Source organism: Triturus cristatus, chromosome 4_2 (genome assembly GCF_964204655.1).
Source record: "Triturus cristatus chromosome 4_2, aTriCri1.1, whole genome shotgun sequence".
In the NCBI taxonomy this organism is placed as follows: domain Eukaryota; kingdom Metazoa; phylum Chordata; class Amphibia; order Caudata; family Salamandridae; genus Triturus; species Triturus cristatus.
This window is the reverse complement of record NC_140586.1, coordinates 90,561,146-90,579,544: the sequence shown is the minus strand read 5'-3', so window position 1 is coordinate 90,579,544 and position 18,399 is coordinate 90,561,146. Positions and strand designations below refer to the sequence as shown.

General features: G+C 49.3%; 1 protein-coding gene across 4 annotated transcripts in view; it reads left to right on the top strand.

Annotated features, from left to right (window-relative positions):
- SLC44A2 (solute carrier family 44 member 2 (CTL2 blood group)) overlaps positions 1-6,575 on the top strand; it is a 271,522-nt gene extending 264,947 nt beyond the window's left edge. For 2 of the 4 annotated variants that reach the window (XM_085600695.1, XM_085600694.1), the window contains exon 22: positions 361-6,575. In XM_085600695.1, the coding sequence (XP_085456821.1) occupies positions 361-470 (110 nt within the window). In that variant the 3' untranslated portion in view covers positions 471-6,575. The remainder of the gene's footprint in view (positions 1-360) is intronic. The other 2 variants (XM_085600692.1, XM_085600691.1) reach the window with 1 other exon arrangement.
- The last annotated feature ends 11,824 nt before the right edge of the window (positions 6,576-18,399 follow it).

The following is an 18,399-nucleotide window of genomic DNA, read 5'->3' as shown; positions in this document are numbered from 1 at the left end:
CTGCAGGTGACCCTGCCTCTCTCTTTCTAAAGTGGAGAGGTCCAGATACACCCCTCTACGTTTCGTCTTCTTCTGCAAGCAGCTCTGTATATTTTAACACACTTTGCAGCTGGTTATATTCTTGTTAAAATGTGTATTTCATTATCTGTCTTTATTCACCCCAACGCAAGTGTCTCACTGTGGTTACCAGAGCTTAAATTAATATGCATGCCATATTCCTACCCATTAAGCCAGTGCCTTTCTCCTGTGAAACTTTGTATTCTGCCTTGCTTCAGTTTAGTATTTATTTTATTTAATTTTTAGTTTTCAATTTCTTTTTTGTTATTTCTTTTTTAAATTTTTGTGGGGGCCTGTCTGCAGTGGAAGACCTGGAGCGAAATGATGGATCTGCAGAGCGGCCGTACTTCATGTCCGCTGATTTGAAAAAGCTTCTCAACAAGAAAAACGAAGGACAAGCGCAAGGCAAATGATTTGCCTCTCTTATTCTCTCCTTCCCCGCCTCATTGTGCCTTCCTGTTTTCCACTTGAGGTGGAAAAAATAAACTGCCCTCTTGGAGCATTGTATACTGACAGCAAAGAAAAGAACAATCTCCATTTTTGTTAAATCAGTGCACATTTGTGTCCAACTTTTTCAGTCAACCCCTTCACAGCTGAAAGGATTGAGACAAATGGGTTAACTTCCTATTTACCAAAGTAAAATTTTTAATTTTAAGCTGTAGATTTCACAATGTTAAATCCTGAAGAGTATTTTTCTATTGTTAAAGTGTCTCTGATCCTGATTTATTTGTATGGCTTTGCCTTTTAATAGCAAATAGTTTACAAGAAGTGCCCAACTGCAGTCCAAAGAGAAATAACTGCTGCAGAACCAATATAAAATGCCTGAAAATTAATTAACTGAAAGAAAATTTAAATTTGATTAGTAGGATTCGGTGCCTTTCGGGAAAGCCTGTGTTCAGGAATGTTTTAAATACCTTTTAGGGCATAGAAATAATGTGTCCATGTAGGAGTTGCTGTTACATCACTTTGTCTGTTAAGTTTTATTTTTGCACTTGTATCTGAAAAATAAAACCACTGTTCGAGGCATATGAGCTGCAGATTACACACTTTTGCATAGATCGCCATCTGGTGTTGGGCCCGGATGTTTGCAGTTTGCTTTTCCTCTTGGAAAGTCTTTGGAAGTCACAAGGTCGGTGACTCCTCCTTTGGATGGTATTGCGCATGGGCTTCGGCTCCATCCTCAGATTGTTGTTTTCCGCCATCGGGCTCGGATGTCATCTTCGCGCTCCGGTACCGAACAGCTTCCAGTTCGACGATCCACGCGCAATCCTCACCCCAATTGCTGTATTGTTTCGATTGCGATCTCTTCAATCAATGCGCCTTCTCATCGACATAAGCCTTCGGTTCCAGTCGTCGACGGCGGCCTTCGGGCCTACCCAAGCTCTGGTCCCGACTCATGGAAAGAACTCCATTTAAAAAGTGCCCTCGATGTGGGTCCAAATTTCCCCACACCGATCTTCATGAGGTATGCAACCTCTGCCTCTCCCCTGAACACGAGGCTCGAGACAGTCCAGCCTGTAAGTCTTTCCGATCCAAAAAGACTATTCGGGACCGAAGAGCAGAAGCAACATGGCACACTCCTCGACGTCCATTCCAGTCGACATCTTCGGAGACGACATCGACGATCCAGAACATCATCGCACCGAAGAGGACCTCGTCAGCGCTTCCGAGGCCGACGAGTCAGATGTGGAAGACATCGCCCCGGCGCAGAGGGTCGTGAGTACCAATCTACCCCCACACCGACACCCAAAAAGGCTTCGGTCACGTCTTCGCCTCCGGGCCTAGGCAAGACCAGAGACACTGCTTCACACACCCCACCTTCGGGCCCGGTGAAGAAGCCAAGTAAGCCTTCCGGCGGCTCGGGCTCGAGCCAGCCTACCAGCGGTGCTGAGAAACACACTTCGGCACCGAAAAAGAAACCTGCCTCCACCTCGACACTGAGCTCCGTACCAAAGCCCTCGGGGTCGAAACCCAGCTCTTCGGTACCGACGCCATCTTCGGTACCGACCAAACCACACAAGGCCACCTGCACCGACACTTCCAAGCCGAAGCCCATCCCGGCGCCGACCAAGAGACCGGAGGGTCCCAAGCCGGGTTCTAAACATCAAACCGGCACAGAAAAACCTAAAAAGTCATCGCCCCCACGCCTTCGGCGCCGTCGGACCAAATTACCTCACCAGAGCTATTTACACCGGATCCCTTGCAAAAAACTCTCACCAAGGATCCAAAAACTGGACATTTGACACTCTCTACCAAAAAGAGACATTTGGAAAAACCTGCTCCGCCTCCACCTCCAAAAAGGAAGGACTCTGCTACCACTCCGTTCAGAATACCTTCCCCTCCACCACCCCCTCCTTACCCACCTCCACCCCCTCAGCCCTCTCCACCCCCACCTCATCGTTCTCCTACCCCGTCTCCAGACGATGATGATCAGGGGGACCCATATGATGATACAGGGGATGTGCCATAGGAACCCACCCCTACAGGATCCCCAGATCCATGGGACGATTACAATATTCCAGATATCCCCAATGTCCCACAAGATGATATTTACCCTTCTAGGCCATCTCCACTAGAAGATTCATTAGGGTTCAACCATCTTCTGCAAAGGGCAGCACATTATCACGGGGTGGACTTACATACCGACCCCGTGGAGGAAGATTTCCTCCTAGACACATTTGATAACTCACATAGGTCCACCTCCATACTGCCCATGCTCAAAGGGGTGGTAAAGCATGCGGCAGAAGTTTTTAAGGACCCAGTTAGAGCCAGGGTCATTAACCCACGTATTGAAAAAAAATACAAATCTGCTCCCTCAGATCCCTCTTACATCAGAGGACCAGTGCCACTAGATTCCTTAGTAGTATCTACGGCACGTAAAAGGGCAAATTCACAAGTGTCAGGTGATGCACCACCACCTGACAAGGAATCAAAACTGCTAGATGCAGCAGGCAAACGCACAGCATCCCAGGCGGCCAACATATGGCGTATAGCAAACACTCGAGCACTGCTGGCCAGATATGACAGGGCTCATTATGACGAATTAGAAAGCATAATGCACCATCTCCCTGAAAAATATAAAGCTAGGGCCAACGAGTTAATTCAAGAGGGTAAAACAATAACGAATACCTCCATACGTTGTGCCCTAGATGCAGCAGACACAGCCTCCAGGGCCATCAACACCAGCATCCTTCTCCGTCGCCATGCTTGGCTAAGGGTATCTGGTTTTAAACCAGAAGTACAAGCCTCCATCCTTAACCATCCCTTTGACCAGGAACATCTATTCGGGCCAAAGGTGGATGAGGCCTTAGAAAAGATGAAAAAGGACACGGATACCGCAAAATCCATGGGGGCCTTACAGTCTCACCCGCCCAGACGCTCCTTTCACCGCTCCTCCTTTCGCAGTACATCCAGAGGCTACTCCTCAGACACAGCGTCCTCATCATACAAATCCCCTACTCAGACCACCTTTACAAAAGGTTACCAAACAGGGGGCTACAGGGGTAACAACAACAAGGGCAGAGGCAAAACAAACAACACCCGTTCTGCCACACCTCCTACCCAATGACTTCCCCCCGCTCCCCCCAGACCATTCCACTCCGGTCGGGGGCAGACTTCAAAATTTCCTTCATGTCTGGGAGACCATCACCTCAGACAAATGGGTGACCCAAATAATTCGGTCAGGCTACTGCCTAGAGCTAACATCTACCCCCCCAAACATTCCACCCAGGCAACGCCCAATGTCACAAGAACATTCAACATTACTAAAGCAGGAGGTAATCTCCCTCCTACAAAAACAGGCAATAGAACACGTTCCTGTCAATCAACAAAATATGGGGGCCTACTCTCTATATTTTCTCATACCAAAAAGGGACGAGACTCTACGACCTATTCTTGATCTCCGGCCCCTAAACACATACATACACTCAGACCATTTTCACATGGTAACGCTTCAGCAGGTACTTCCGCTCCTCTCCCAGAACGACTTCCTCACCACACTGGACTTGAAAGACGCATACTTCCACATTCCAGTGCACCATGCTCACAGAAAGTACCTCGGATTTGTAGTGGACGGACAACACTACCAATTCAAAGTGCTCCCGTTCGGAGTCACAACAGCACCACGGGTATTCACCAAGTGCCTGACGGTGGTGGCGGCACACTTGAGAAGACAACACATTCACGTCTTCCCATACCTAGACGATTGGCTGATAAAAGCCACTTCATGCAATCAGTGTGTACGCCACACCGCCACCACAATCAAACTACTTCACCAACTAGGCTTCACGGTGAACCACCAAAAGTCCCAGCTACAACCATCCCACATAAAACAATACCTCGGTGCCACCATAGACACCTCAAAAGCGATAGCCTACCCCAATCCGGCCAGGATTGCAAGCATTCAGGCTTTGCGACAAAAATTCATACCTCAACACTCCCTTCCAGCACGAGTGTTCATGCAACTAATAGGGATGATGGCCTCTTGCATTTTCATAGTGCCCCACGCAAGACTCCAGATGCGTCCTCTCCAAGAGTGCTTAGCGCGCCAATGGAACCAGGCCCAAGGTCAACGGGCAGATCTGGTGTTGGTAGACGGTCGCACCCATCACTCTCTGCAGTGGTGGAACACCACAAACCTTTCCAAAGGTCGACCGTTCCTGGACCCGGTTCCACAGATAATACTAACAACGGACGCATCGCTCTCCGGCTGGGGAGCTCACCTATTACACCTCACCGTGCAGGGCACATGGACGCCTCAACAAAAGTTACTCCATATCAACCATCTGGAGTTACTAGCAATCTTTTTAGCCCTAAAATCTTTTCAGACACAGATTTCAGGCAAGGCAGTCCTGATCCGAACAGACAACATGACAGCCATGTATTATATACAAAAACAAGGCGGCACACACTCTCCACAGCTCTCTCAATTAGCACAGAGCATATGGAGATGGGCAATTCCCCACAAAATCTTTCTCCTAGCTCAACATGTCCCAGGAGTCCAAAATACCATGGCAGATCTGCTCAGCAGACAGACACAACAGATCCACGAGTGGGAACTTCACCCACAGGTTCTTCATCCGTTCTTTCAAATGTGGGGGTATCCGCAGATAGACCTCTTAGCCACCCACGAAAACACAAAATGCCCAAGCTTCGCCGCCAGATACCCACACCCTTTGTCCAAAGGAAATGCGATATGGATGAACTGGTCAGGCAAATTTGCGTACGCTTTTCCGCCTCTCCCACTCATTCCATTAGTGGTGCGCAGACTACAACAACACTCCCTCACACTAATCCTAGTAGCTCCAACGTGGGCCAGACAACCGTGGTACACCACGCTGCTGGAACTCTCTGTAGTACCACACCAAAAACTGCACCTCTCACCATGCCTCCTAACCCAGAACCATGGAGAGATCAGACACCCGGACCCAGCTCAGCTCAACCTTGTGATCTGGCTCCTGAAGTCGTAGAATTTGGGTACCTAAATCTTCCACCTGACTGTATGAACGTCATCAGAGAAGCTAGACAACCTACCACCAGAGCGTGCTACGCTGCCAAGTGGAAACGATTTGTTGTTTATTGCCATAACAACACCATCAATCCCCTGGACGTGTCCATTCAACACATCATAGGCTACTTACTCCATCTACAAAGGTGTAATTTAGCCTATACGTCCATTCGACTACACCTCGCAGCAATTGCAGCTTACTTACAAAACAGGCAACATCTTTCACTCTTTAGAGTACCTGCCATTAAAGCCTTCATGGAAGGCCTAAAAAGAATAATTCCCCCCAGAGTACCACCTTCACCTGTGTGGAACCTGAATATTGTTCTCACAAGGCTAACATGGAAAACAGCTTTCCTTGTAGCCATCACTTCCCTTAGAAGGGTCAGTGAGATACAAGCGCTTACCATACAAGAAACTTTTCTTCAGATGCACCATAACAAGGTTGTTCTCCGTACCAACCCAAAATTCCTCCCGAAAGTCATTTCCCCTTTTCACCTAAACCAATCTGTAGAACTACCAGTATTTTTCTCGCAACCACAGACCGTTGCAGAAAGGGCTCTGCACACACTAGATGTCAAACGAGCCTTACTCTACTACATTGAGAGAACACAACCTTTCCGAAAGACCAAACAACTGTTTGTCTCTTTCTCTCCACTACACATAGGCAACCCCATCTCAAAATCGGGGATAGCTAGGTGGATTGTAAAATGCATTCAGATTTGCTACCAGAAAGCAAAACGAACGCTATCCGTTCCCCCCTAAAGCCTATTATACACGAAAGGTAGGGGCTACCATGGCATTTTTAGGGAACATCCCATTAGATGATATCTGCAAAGCAGCTACATGGTCAACACCGCACACTTTCACTAAACACTATTGTGTAGATGTGCAAACTAAGCAACAAGCTAGTGTAGGCCAGGCTGTACTCAAAACATTATTTCAAACCACTGCAACAGATACCGGTGGTCGCCGCTAAGGTTTGGGAACTGCTATATAGTCTATGCAAAAGTGCGTAATCTGCAGCTCATATGCCTCGAACGGAATATGCTACTTACCAGTATGCATCTGTTCTTGGCATGTAGAGCTGCAGATCTACACACGCCCACCCGCCTCCCCGGCTACCTGTATCTGTTCCGGTTTATCTTATTTAGATACACACATGGGTTTCTTCACTGTTATTACTACGCTCCATCTTTCCCTGCTGGCGAAAAACGATCTGAGGATGGAGCCGAAGCCCATGCGCAATACCATCCAAAGGAGGATTCACCTCGTGACTTCCAAAGACTTTCCAAGAGGAAAAACAAACTGCAAACATCCGGGCCCAACACCAGAAGCGATCTATGCACAAGTGTGTAGATCTGCAGCTCTACATGCCAAGAACAGATGCATACTGGTAAGTAGCATATTCCTTTCTTTGTTGAAATTTGTAGCTTGTAGTATGGGGTGGAGGTAGGCCACCTTTTTGTTCTCTGTAGTTGGTGAGAAGAGAGCCTAACTTGAAGTTTGGTGAACTGCTATGTAGTTGTGCTGGTGGGCATTTCCTCTCCCATTTTGAAAAATCTTTCCTAAAGGCTACAAATATCAGACTTTAGAGGCTAGGTCTGTTAGATAATCTGTGTTGAATCCGTCCACCGCATAATTCTCTTAGCCACTCCCCCATACTACCGTCTTCACACAGAGGCACCCAACCGAGAAGTGAGGTTGAGGCATAGGCTGGATTCTTGAGTGGATTTGTTGTTGACCCTCTAATGTACAGAATGTTTTATTGCCAGATGCTAAACGGGTCCATGAATTGGCCAGTTCATACATACTTGCAGGTAAACCTGCTATCTGGAAATCTTGTAGAGTAGCTCCCCTTTCAAACCATGCTTATGATGCCTTGGCATTTTCCTAAATTTCTTTCTTGCTGAGAAGTTTAATACCACTTCCAGAGCAGACATGGTGTCCTTGTGGCGCAGGCAGCCGAGAAGACCCCACGGCCCCATCAACCTTCCTCCTAGGTGAATCAGAACCACCAATACTATATTTGTTTTTTGATATTGCATCAAGTTTTCTCTGTCATTCTTCATTATTCTTAGTGTGTTACTGTTTTTGTTATTTAGACATTTTGTCCACTACATTTACTGTGGGAGGCCTCTGCCTTCCTGCAGCTACCTCTTGTGAGGTCACATCCTGAGACTTGGATACCACGTTGAAGTTTCCAGTCTGAGAGATGGCCTACAGGGGTTTTCAAGAGTTCTCTTCGTGCAAGCCCACAAGAGCGATTGATGTGAAATTAATTTTATTAGAACCAACCCATGCGGTTTTTATAAAAGCAAATCAAATTGTGAAACAGATTTTTTTTTAAAATAACATTCATATTACATTTGAATAAAACGCTCTCTGCAAAGTCTACTTGACTAAGGTAGTTCAAGTATTTCACTTGGATTCTGCAAATAAAATTCTGTCTTCTATGCTGTACATCCCGCTTCTCTTTCAGCTGTATGAAAAAAACCCACCGTAAATGCATAAACTTGATGAAACCTGTGCAAGGCTGCATAAAAAGGCAGAATACTCTTTTAGGATCCACTATGGTATTGTTTTGCCATCTTAGAGTAGTGTTCATATGTGTCTTTTTGGTTCTCGGCATCTGTAAACTGGAACTTGGGCGGAATGATTATTGTATATATAAACTCCCCAGGTTCTTTTTTGTATGTATTGAGTCCTCACCGGTTTTGAATTATATTACCGTATGTTGGACTTTTTAATAAAAAAATGTTTCATGAAATAAACTTTGTGTTTGTGTGATGTGCTAAAACATGGATGGTGGACCCTGACAAGATGCTATAGCTTAACAGATAAGAACTTCTAGGGAACATTTCTTGCTACTTTGTGATTTATCTGGGTTGACCCACATATCTTTTTTCATTTTTAAACGTCAGTTCTTCACTGTATCCAGTCTGAAAATTTAGATGTTTGTTTTAGCAATGCTCAACAGAATCTGTAATCAGTTTCCCAAGAATCCATGCCTTGGGGGTAAAAAAGTATGCAAGGTGCCACGAAGGTTTGTATTGAAAATAAAGATTTCTCTGATGTGTAATATTGGTGAGTTGTTATAATAATCCCAAAACAAAGTTTTGCTAATTCTGCCATTATTGCTTTCTCTACCCGAGCAGCTGCCAGTTTTCATAGCTGTCTAAAGGACATCATGAACTGGATGAGCTTAAGTTTTTTGAAAATAAACACAGAAAAGACGGAGGTGATAGAGTTTGGTAAGGGAATGTCACTGTGGAACAATTCCTGTTGGCCACCGTAGGCAGGTGAATGTTCCCGCCCCGTCTGGAAGGTCAGGAATCTTGGAGTCATTTTTGATGGCAAGCTTAATATGTCGGCGCAGGTTAATAGTCTAACGTCGTCCAGTTTCTTTCTGTTAAAGACTTTTCATAAGATCTTTCCCTTTATCCCTCTCAATGTACAGAAGACGATAATGGCTGCCCTCTTTTTGTCCAAACTGGATTACTGTAACGCGCTATTCTTGGGTATTGACAAAACCCAGATAAAGAAACTGCAATCGTTACAGAATGCCGCAGCACGATTACCTTTAAACATTCCCAAGGGCCATCCCACGTCACAGGGAATAAGGGCATCACACTGGCTCCCTATTCAGCAGAGAATAGAATTCAAGGCGCTCTGTTAGGTGCATAAGGCACGCTATGGAGGCGGCTCAGATGACAGCCAGGAAATGTTTAGGCTCTACACCCCCGCGCAAAACCAAACCTTCGATCTACTAGTCTTGGCCTGATCTGTATCCCCAAGTTTTGAAGAGCCAGATTGTGGGGTGGGGGGGGGGGGGGAGGTCCTTGTCATACTATGCAGCAAAACTGTGGAACAAATTGCCAGTGGCTTTGAGACTGCAATCCAATCTATTGCTTTTTAGGATAGCGTTGAAAACGCGGCTGTTTACACCTGAGTAGATTCAGCGTGTCTCAGTTCCTGCGTACTCACACCAGCGCAAAGACGCCTCGGCATTCGAGCGCTTAATAAGCCCCATATCATTATCATCATACTACCTTTATCATTTGATGTACAAATATGTTTAGGTGTGAAGTTTTGGTATGAATAACTTGATATGTTCCTTACAGGCCCTTTTTTCTACACCATTCTGTCAAAGATTTCTTTTACAGCTTAATTTTCTAAATATGCCCCACTTATATTTTCCCATTTTGTTGATTTGCTGAAACGTCTGCTTTTTAAATGAGGATGGAGGCTGATTTCCTCTATTTTACTTAGTTCTTCTTTAAATATCATTGACGCTTTTTGTGATCTAGCCTTCTCAATTGATACCGATGTCATCCCACTAACAGAAATGTGAACTGTATAAAATTGCCTTGGCACCCAGAGTCTACTGTGATATTGGGAAGACCTCACAAGCCCTTTTTGTGGTTCATCCTTTGATACTCTCAGCTGCTTCAGAGTTCTGGGCTACACTTTGCCAGATTAGGTTCTGAGAAGGACTCTGGGCAACACTCAATGTGTCAACTTTTGTTTGCTTGAGGTCACACTTTTTTGCCAGCAAAATCTTCAGTCTTCGGTTGATTGCTCTTTGTATATCCCCACCTCCATAATCCTCAAGTGGGAGAATTTGTTGAACCTTTTCTTGTCCATTGGCCAACTCACGGTAGACCGCACTCAAGAAAATTAATTGGGACCAATCCAGGAATATTTTAGACAGTTCTGCTGGTACAACGCCACCAATACAAACGGTTAGCTACTTGAATGTTACCACTAGAATTAAGAAATCTCTTTACGGAAAGTAGAAAAACACTATAGTCGCAAAGTCAACATCGTCTTGTAGCACAGCTTTTGTGACGCGAGGACCAAGGCAGGAAAAAAGATGGAGAAGTTTGTAACATCTTTGTGTGGGTTGGCTGATGGATGCAAATTTGAGGGTACATAGGATGAATATTTGTGAACAGATAACGTGATCAACTCCTGTTCAAATGTAAGAATGATTGTGTGCAGTAGGAAGTCAGGTTGAAAGGTAAAATGGGATTGAAAAGGATCTTTTCAGTTATTAAATGTCTAACACATAAAGGCGTGTGTGTGAGAGGATCTGCAAGGATCAAGGAATGAAAGTAATTAGGCAAAAGTCCCAGTAATGAGGGATAACGAAATGGCGGCTCACATGCCTATGTTCGATGTGTGTAATACCCTAGCACTCAACAATATGCCCCACTGATCTAGTCAAAAGGTAGGTGTGTAGGGGAGCATGGCCTGACAAGATGGCCGAGTAGATGTCTCTACCGGAGCTCCCATCTACCTTGTATTAATCTGGCATCATCCTGAAATGCCTGGATGGCAATTTCTCATCCGATGCCAGGGGGATGACCAGTGTCACCCTGGTACTGACTAGACGATGTTTCCTGAAGGGGAGCCGAAGCAATAACACAGACAGAGAGGCGGTCTGTGCAAATGCCGGCCACCATTTTCTTGATCCACGCTTGACTGTGGGAACGGAGTCACAAACATCGGCAGCGGGCTGAAGTGCTAGAGCAGAACAAACGCAGAGTGTGGACCCTCCACTGAAGATGACCACCTTGGGCATGTAGCAAATGGGTGCCATCCCGCTAAAGACTACGGAGCCCCTCAAAGGCAAGTGAAGAGTGAGAGGGGCCTTGCGTCTGGACACAGGCAGGGATGAGACCTGTGCCGGCACGGCAGTAGTGCTGTGGGACCTGGGCGCTGAAGGATACCACCGACTGCAAGGAGCAGGCCCCGTCACATGTCCCAAGAGATGTTTCGGAGGACTGCTTTGGTTCCTTGAGTCAATCAACGGAGGTGAGGCCTGGAGCACCGGGTGCCTTTGGACATGGAGCCCCGACCCACAGGAGAGGCTGCAATGCCTTGGAAGGAGGCCAGGATATTGCAGGTATCTGAAAGACACGTTAGAGATAGATTCCTTACCTTAGAATATCCCCAGGCGTCAGACTGGATCCGGAAGGTTTTCGTCAGCAGTACCCCTGCGCGTCGGTAGGCGCCGTCGTGCGGCTCCGCGTACGTCACTGGCAACGTAGCCGCCGAGATGACGTCGTCGGAGCTACTTAGACACGCCCACACGCGCTGACGTCAGTTCTTTCTTTTTCCGCGCCAGCAAGCTCAGATCCGTGAGAGAACAGTACTCCTAGTCATATTTTTGACTTATTTTCTGAGACTTGTTTGTCGAGTACTCGACTTCTGGCGGAGTAGGGATGCCCACGTCTCAGTCCTGTTGGTACTGCCGTCAGAACATGTCGACGGAGGACCCGCATGTCGTGTCTCTTCTGCTCCGGGCACATCCATCACCCCGGGACGTGCCCCAGTTGTTGGGCCATGGCGCCGAAGACTTGCGGGAGCATTCCCGCTGTTCTTTGCAGCCCGGTAATTGCTCCGCGCCACTCAAAAGTCCCAGGCCCATGTGCGGTCGAGGGACTGGTCGCGGAGTCTACACCATTGTTTGTCATCTGGGTCAGGTAAGTCGAAGCGCCATACCAGGTCGAAGACGCTGCGTTGCTCTTCGCCTACCCCTCACCAGTCGCGGGCCGCGGTGGTCACTTCCCCGCGGCTCCGGTGGAGCCCCCGTTGTTGCCTGCGGCCCTTCCCCGGGGCCGTACGCGACTCCGGAAGGAATACAGGTGTTCCTATCGGCCATGGGCCGTTTATTTGCCCCTCCGGAGCGCCTTCGGGCCCCGTGGAACCGTTGGGTGGTTCTTCTCCTGTGCCGCCGCCTTTGGCCCCGGCAACACCGGCAAGATACCCTGGGGTGCCGTTGGCCTCGGCCCCGCCAATGGCTCCGGCCTCGGCCCCGCCGATGGCTCTGGCCTCGGCACTGCGGCTGGCTTCGGCTCCTGCGCCGCCGCCGCCGCTGGCTCCAGCCTCAGCGCCTCCGCTGGCTCAGACTTCGGTGCTGCCGAACACAGCCGACGGCAAAGACTGGGAGGGGTCCACGCCCAGGGCTACGGAGCAGGATGATACATTTTCTTTGGTGTTGCGCAGGGCGGCTGACGCTTTTAACCTCAAGCTCGCTACGGTGTCTCTCAGGACCAATCTCCTGACTAAGGTGATTCAGCCAGGAGCCTCTTCCAAGGAGCCGCTGCTGTCCTTTAATGACACATTTACAGACGTCCTCTAGGCGCCTGGTCCACACCTCCCACAGGTACTCCTGTGGATAGGAGTGTGGCACAACGGCATCGCCCGGTTCCGGGCGATACCAGTTTCCTCGCATAACACCCGACGCTGGAGAGTCTGGTTGTCCAGACCTCTGCTTCTCCCAGCGCATTCCCTTCCGCACCTCCGGATGGGGTACTAAAAAAAAATAAAAGAGGTTGAGCAGTCTGGGAGCAAGGTTTTACCTCTGCCACTTCGGGCCCGCTATTCCCACTCTGTGTGAGACAGTAGCGCTGGTGCTACCTCAGTGTCCGACGGACGCTCGGACGATACTCTTCCAAGATATACTGAGGGGAGAGATGCGGCACTGTTTACTGTATGTGATGGCCTTGATACCGACGACTCCCTCGGCAGGGCAATTTCCACAACTGTGGTGCTTCCCTATTCCTCCTGGCTCAGAGCCACTGGCTTCTCAGGGGATGTCCAGAATGCCATTTTTGGACATGCCCTTTAATGGCTCGCGGCTCTTTGGTGACAACCCGGATGGCATGTTGGAACGTTTTGAGGACTCCCGGGCAACGGCCCAGTCCTTGGGGCCTTTCCGCCACACGCACTCCCTCGGGGTCTGCCTTTCGTTCCTTTCCTGACAGGGACGGGGCACCCAAAACATGTTCCTTTCAGAGCCGCAGGCCTGCGCAGCAGCACTCTCAGCACAGCTGCTGAAAGGGGACCTGCAGAGGTGGGTCACAGGGCCAGCGACCGTGTCAGTCCGCTGCCGCCCCTGCCACCACGGCCTCCGAACCTTCCTAGTCCAGGGTTTTCTGGCCCACCGAACGCCCGTTGGCGGCACGATTGGCCATCGCCTCCCCCACTGACGCACCATCACTTCGGACAGTGGGGTTTTGCAGATAGTCCAAAGGGGCTACTCCCTCCCATTCCGAACTGCCCCTCCAGCCGTGCCCCCCTCCGTACCACCGCATGTCTGTTTATCACTTGGCGCTTCTCCAGCAGGACGTTCCGGCCCTCTTGGCCGGAGGGGGCAGTCGAGCGTATACCGATGCCAATATTAAGTCGTGGTTGTTATTCCCACTACTTCTTGATTCCAAACAAGGACAACGGCCTGCGTCCTCTTTTAGGCCTCCGGTATGTTACTTACTTCCTTCGGATGAAAAAGTTCTAAATGCTCCCGCTTTCAGTTCACCGTACTCCCTTTTGGCCTTACCAGCGCCCCTCGGGTGTTCGCAGAAGTGATGGCGGTGGTCACAGCTCATCTGCACACATCAGGGGTTAGTCTTCCCCTATCTCGACTTTTGGCTGTTGACTCCAAACTACGGCCAAGCTCCTGCATTTGCTGGGGTTCTCTGAGAGGGAGCCGAAGTCGCATCGGGCTCCCTCTCAGAAGCTCCTCTTCATCGGAGCAGTTCTGGTCACGGCGCGATTTTGGATTTATCTTTCCGAACCGCGCATGCGGATCATTTGGCCTATGAGTTGGGTCAGCGGCAGATCCCTCTTTCTTCCCCAACCGGAGCTCACAGTGGTATCAGATATGTCCCTCCGGGGATGGGACGGCCATATCGGGGAGGCGGAGATCAGAGGCCTATGGTCTCCGGTGGAGTCCGAGCTTCATATCAATCTGTTGGAGTTTACGGCGATACTGCTTGCATTCGAACCATTCCTTCCCTCTGTCAAGGGGACAGTAGTGCAGGGGTTCTCGGACGAAACCACCGCCATGTGGTACTGCAACTAGCGTGGCGCGGTCAGGTAGTGGACCCTATTGCAGGAGGCTCTGCACCTCTATACGTGGCTGGACTGCCAGGGCATTCTACTGGTGGTTCAATGCTTGGCAGGTTCTGTGCACGCCGGGGAGGACAAACTCAGCTGCCGGTACATCATAGATCACTAATGGCGTCTTCACTCAGAGGTGGCACAAGGTCTCTTTGCCACCAAACAGAATGCGCACTGTCAGCAGTTCTGCACGTTGGAGTTTCCAAGGCAGCACTCGCTCGGAGACGCTTTTCGTCCCGAGTGGAGTAGCGGTCTGTTGTATGCCTTTCCGCCTATACCACTTCTACCCAGAGTGCTGAAGATCAGACGCAACCGGGCCCAAGTGATTCTTGTGGCACCGGACTGGGCTCGAAGAGTTTGGTATCCCGAGCTACTCAGTATGGGTGTGGATCTTCCGATCCGACTGCATCTTCGGGAGGATCTTCTGTCGCAGCAACAGGGGACGGTCCTCCACCCAAACCTGTCCAGCCTCCACCTCCTTGCGTGGAGATTGAGCAGCGACAGCTGCTTCCATTTGACTTGCCTCCTGAAGTCTGTAATGTGATTCTGGCAGCCAAGCGTCCCTTCACTAAAACAGTATACGCCTGTTGGGGTGGAACAATTTGTGGCATGGTGCACAGCGAAAGCTGTAGATCCTCTTTCTGCCCCTCTTTCTGAGGTCCTATTGTTCCTTCTCTCTTTGGCCCAGCAGGGCTCTGCTCTGGGCACTATCAAGGGCTACCTTTCTGCTCCTTCAGCCTTTCTTAGGCTTCCTGATCAGCCCTCTCTTTTCAAGTCCCCAGTTGTCAATAGATTTCTCAAAGGCATTACTCACCTTTTCACTCCTATTTCTTTTGTGATGCCTCAATGGGACTTGAACCTGGTTCTCACATACTTGATGTGAGCTCCCTTTTGAGCCTCTTCATAACTGTCCTTTGCGGTTATTAACTTTGAAAAATGTCTGTTCGAGGCATATGAGCTGCAGATTACACACTGTGCATAGATCGCCATCTGTTGTTGGGCCCGGATGTTTGCACTTGTTTTTGTCTTGCAAAGTCTTTGGAAGTCACGAGGTATGCGACTCCTCCTTTGGATCATAGTGCGCATGGGCATCGGCTCCATCCTCAGATTGTTTTTTTCCGCCATCTGGCTCGGATGTGTTCTCGCGTTCCAGCTTGGAAACGTTAACGGTTTCTCTTCGACGCCAAACCTTCCCATCTCGACGGTATTGTTTTCGATCGCGTTTCCAACCACACGCGCCCTTCAACTCGACTTCGATTCCGGTTGTCGACAAAGGCCTTCGGGCCTACCAGGGCCTCATCTCCGGCTCATGGAAAGGACGCCATTTAAAGAGTGTCCTCGATGTGGGTCGAAGTTTTCCCACACCGACCTACATGAGGTGTGCAACTTCTGTCTCTCACTGGAGCACGAGGCCAGAGACTGTCCAGCTTGTGCCTCCTTCCACTCCAAAAAGACCATCCGGGACCGACGAGCTCTGAGAACAATGGCGCGCCAGTCATCTTCGATCCCCGACAACATCTTTCAAGAGGGTGTCGATGTTCCGGAGCAGGGTCGAGTCGAGGAAGCCATCATCAGCACCTCCGAAGCAGACGATTCCGACATCGTAGATATCACTCCAGCTCAAAGAGCCGTGAGTACAGACGTCGACCCCCGACCCACCCACCCCCTCGACACTGTTGAAAAAGGCTTCGGTCCCACCTCCACCTTCGGGCCCAGGTGCACACAGAGACATTGCTTCCCATACCCCGCCCTCTGGCCCGGTAAAGAAGCCTGCTAAGCCTTTAGGCGACTCAGGCTCGAGTCAGTCTACCCTCGATACCGACAAGCCAACTCCGGCACTGAAGAAAAAGGCGTCTTGCACCTCATCCATGCCGACCACTGCTCCCACATCGAAGCACTCTGCGTCGAAGGCTAGCACCAGTTTGTGGGCACCGACAACACCCTCGGAGCTGACTAAAAGCCGCCCGCCGAAAGCCCCGATACTTCTAAACCAAAGACCTCGGAACTGAAAAAACAGCACCCGGCTCCAACTCAAAAAGACACTGCTAAAATACACAGTTCCAAGCCTAGAACCGCTACCGAGACAACGCCCAAAAAACTTACGGCACCGAAGCCCTCGGCACCGAAGGATCTGTCTCCCACAGATGAACTGTTTCAACCAGATCCTACACAAAAGACTCTAATAAAGGATCCTAAGACTGGCCCTTTATTGCTCAGTATCAAAAAGAGACCACTACACATGCCTGCACCTGGTCCACCACCGAAGAAGAGAGACTTTGCCACTTCTCCATTAAGGATCCCTTCTCCTCTTCCTCCTCTCCCACCACACTACTCTCCCACCACACTACTCTCCCACACCATCGCCTACCCCAATAGATGATGATAACACATCAGACGATGCAGGGGGAGGTGCGGATGATCAACCCCTTGGGGACCCTACCCCTGCTGGCTCCCCTGACCCCTGGGATGATTATAGTGTCCCAGATGTCCCTTACACCCCACAAGATGATCTTTATCCCTCCAGGCCTTCCCCCTCCCCCAGAGGACAATATTGGGTTCAACCAGCTCCTTCAAAGAGCTGCCCAATACCACAGAGTGGCCCTCCATACAGAACCAGTAGAGGAGGATTTTCTTATGGATACCTTTGACACCACACAAAGGTCCACCTCAACACTGCCCTTGCTTAAAGGGGTCATTAAGCACGCAACAGATTTTTAAAGACCCAGTCAGGACTCGGGTCATCAACCCAAGAATAGAGAAGAAATATAAAGCTGCCCCTACTGATCCAGTATACATTAAGGGTCCCGCACCACTAGACTCTCTAGTAGTCTCTAACGCCAGGAAGAGGGCGAATTCCCAAACGTCAGGTGACACACCACCACCAGACAAGGAATCCAAACTCCTAGACGCATCTGGCAAACGCACAGCGTCACAGGCAGCAAATATTTGGCGCATTGCTAACACCCAAGCGCTCCTAGCCAGATATGACAGGGCACATTATGATGAACTTGAGTCCATAATGCAGCACCTCCCTGACAAATGCAAAAACAGGGCCAGTGAGCTAATCCATGAGGGTAAGACCATCACTAATACCTCCATTCGCTGTGCCCTAGATGCAGCAGACACCGCCTCAATGGCAATCAACACCAGTGTCCTTTTGTGCAGGCATGCCTGGTTACGTGTATCAGGTTTTAAGCCAGAAGTACAGAGTTCTATACTCCATCAGCCTTTTGATGAGCAACACTTATTTGTGCCCAATGTAGATCTATCCCTCGAAAAAATGAAGAAAGATACAGACACCGCCAAATCTATGGGAGCCTTGCAATCGCAAGCTCCCAGACGATCCTTTCGTCGCTCATCCTTCAGAGGCACCCATCGAGGCTACTCCTCTGATAGCCCCTCCACCTCTTACAAAGCTCCAGCACAATCCACCTTTGCTAGAGGTTACCAAAGGGGTGGTTACAGGGGGAATAACAGCAAAGGCAGAGGCAAAAATAACTCCCGCTCTACCTCCACACCTACCCCATGACTTCCCTCCACTTCCTCCCGACTATTCCACTCCAGTCGGGGGAAGACTTCACCAATTTCTCCCTGCCTGGAAAAACATCACTTCAGACAGGTGGGTCCACGAAATAATTCAATCCGGCTACTGTCTCGAGCGAACATCTACCCCCCCCCCCCAAACATCCCACCCAAACACCGTCCAATGTCACAAGAACATCTGTCACTTTTAAAGCAGGAGGTAATCTCCCTCCTACAAAAGAGTACAATAGAACCAGTTCCCCTGCACCAACAAAACAAGGGGGTTTACTCCCTCTATTTACTCATACCAAAAAGGACGGATCTCTAAGGCCTATTTCAGGCCTCAGACCTCTAAACATATACATACATTCAGACCATTTCCACATGGTCACACTTCAGCAGGTCCT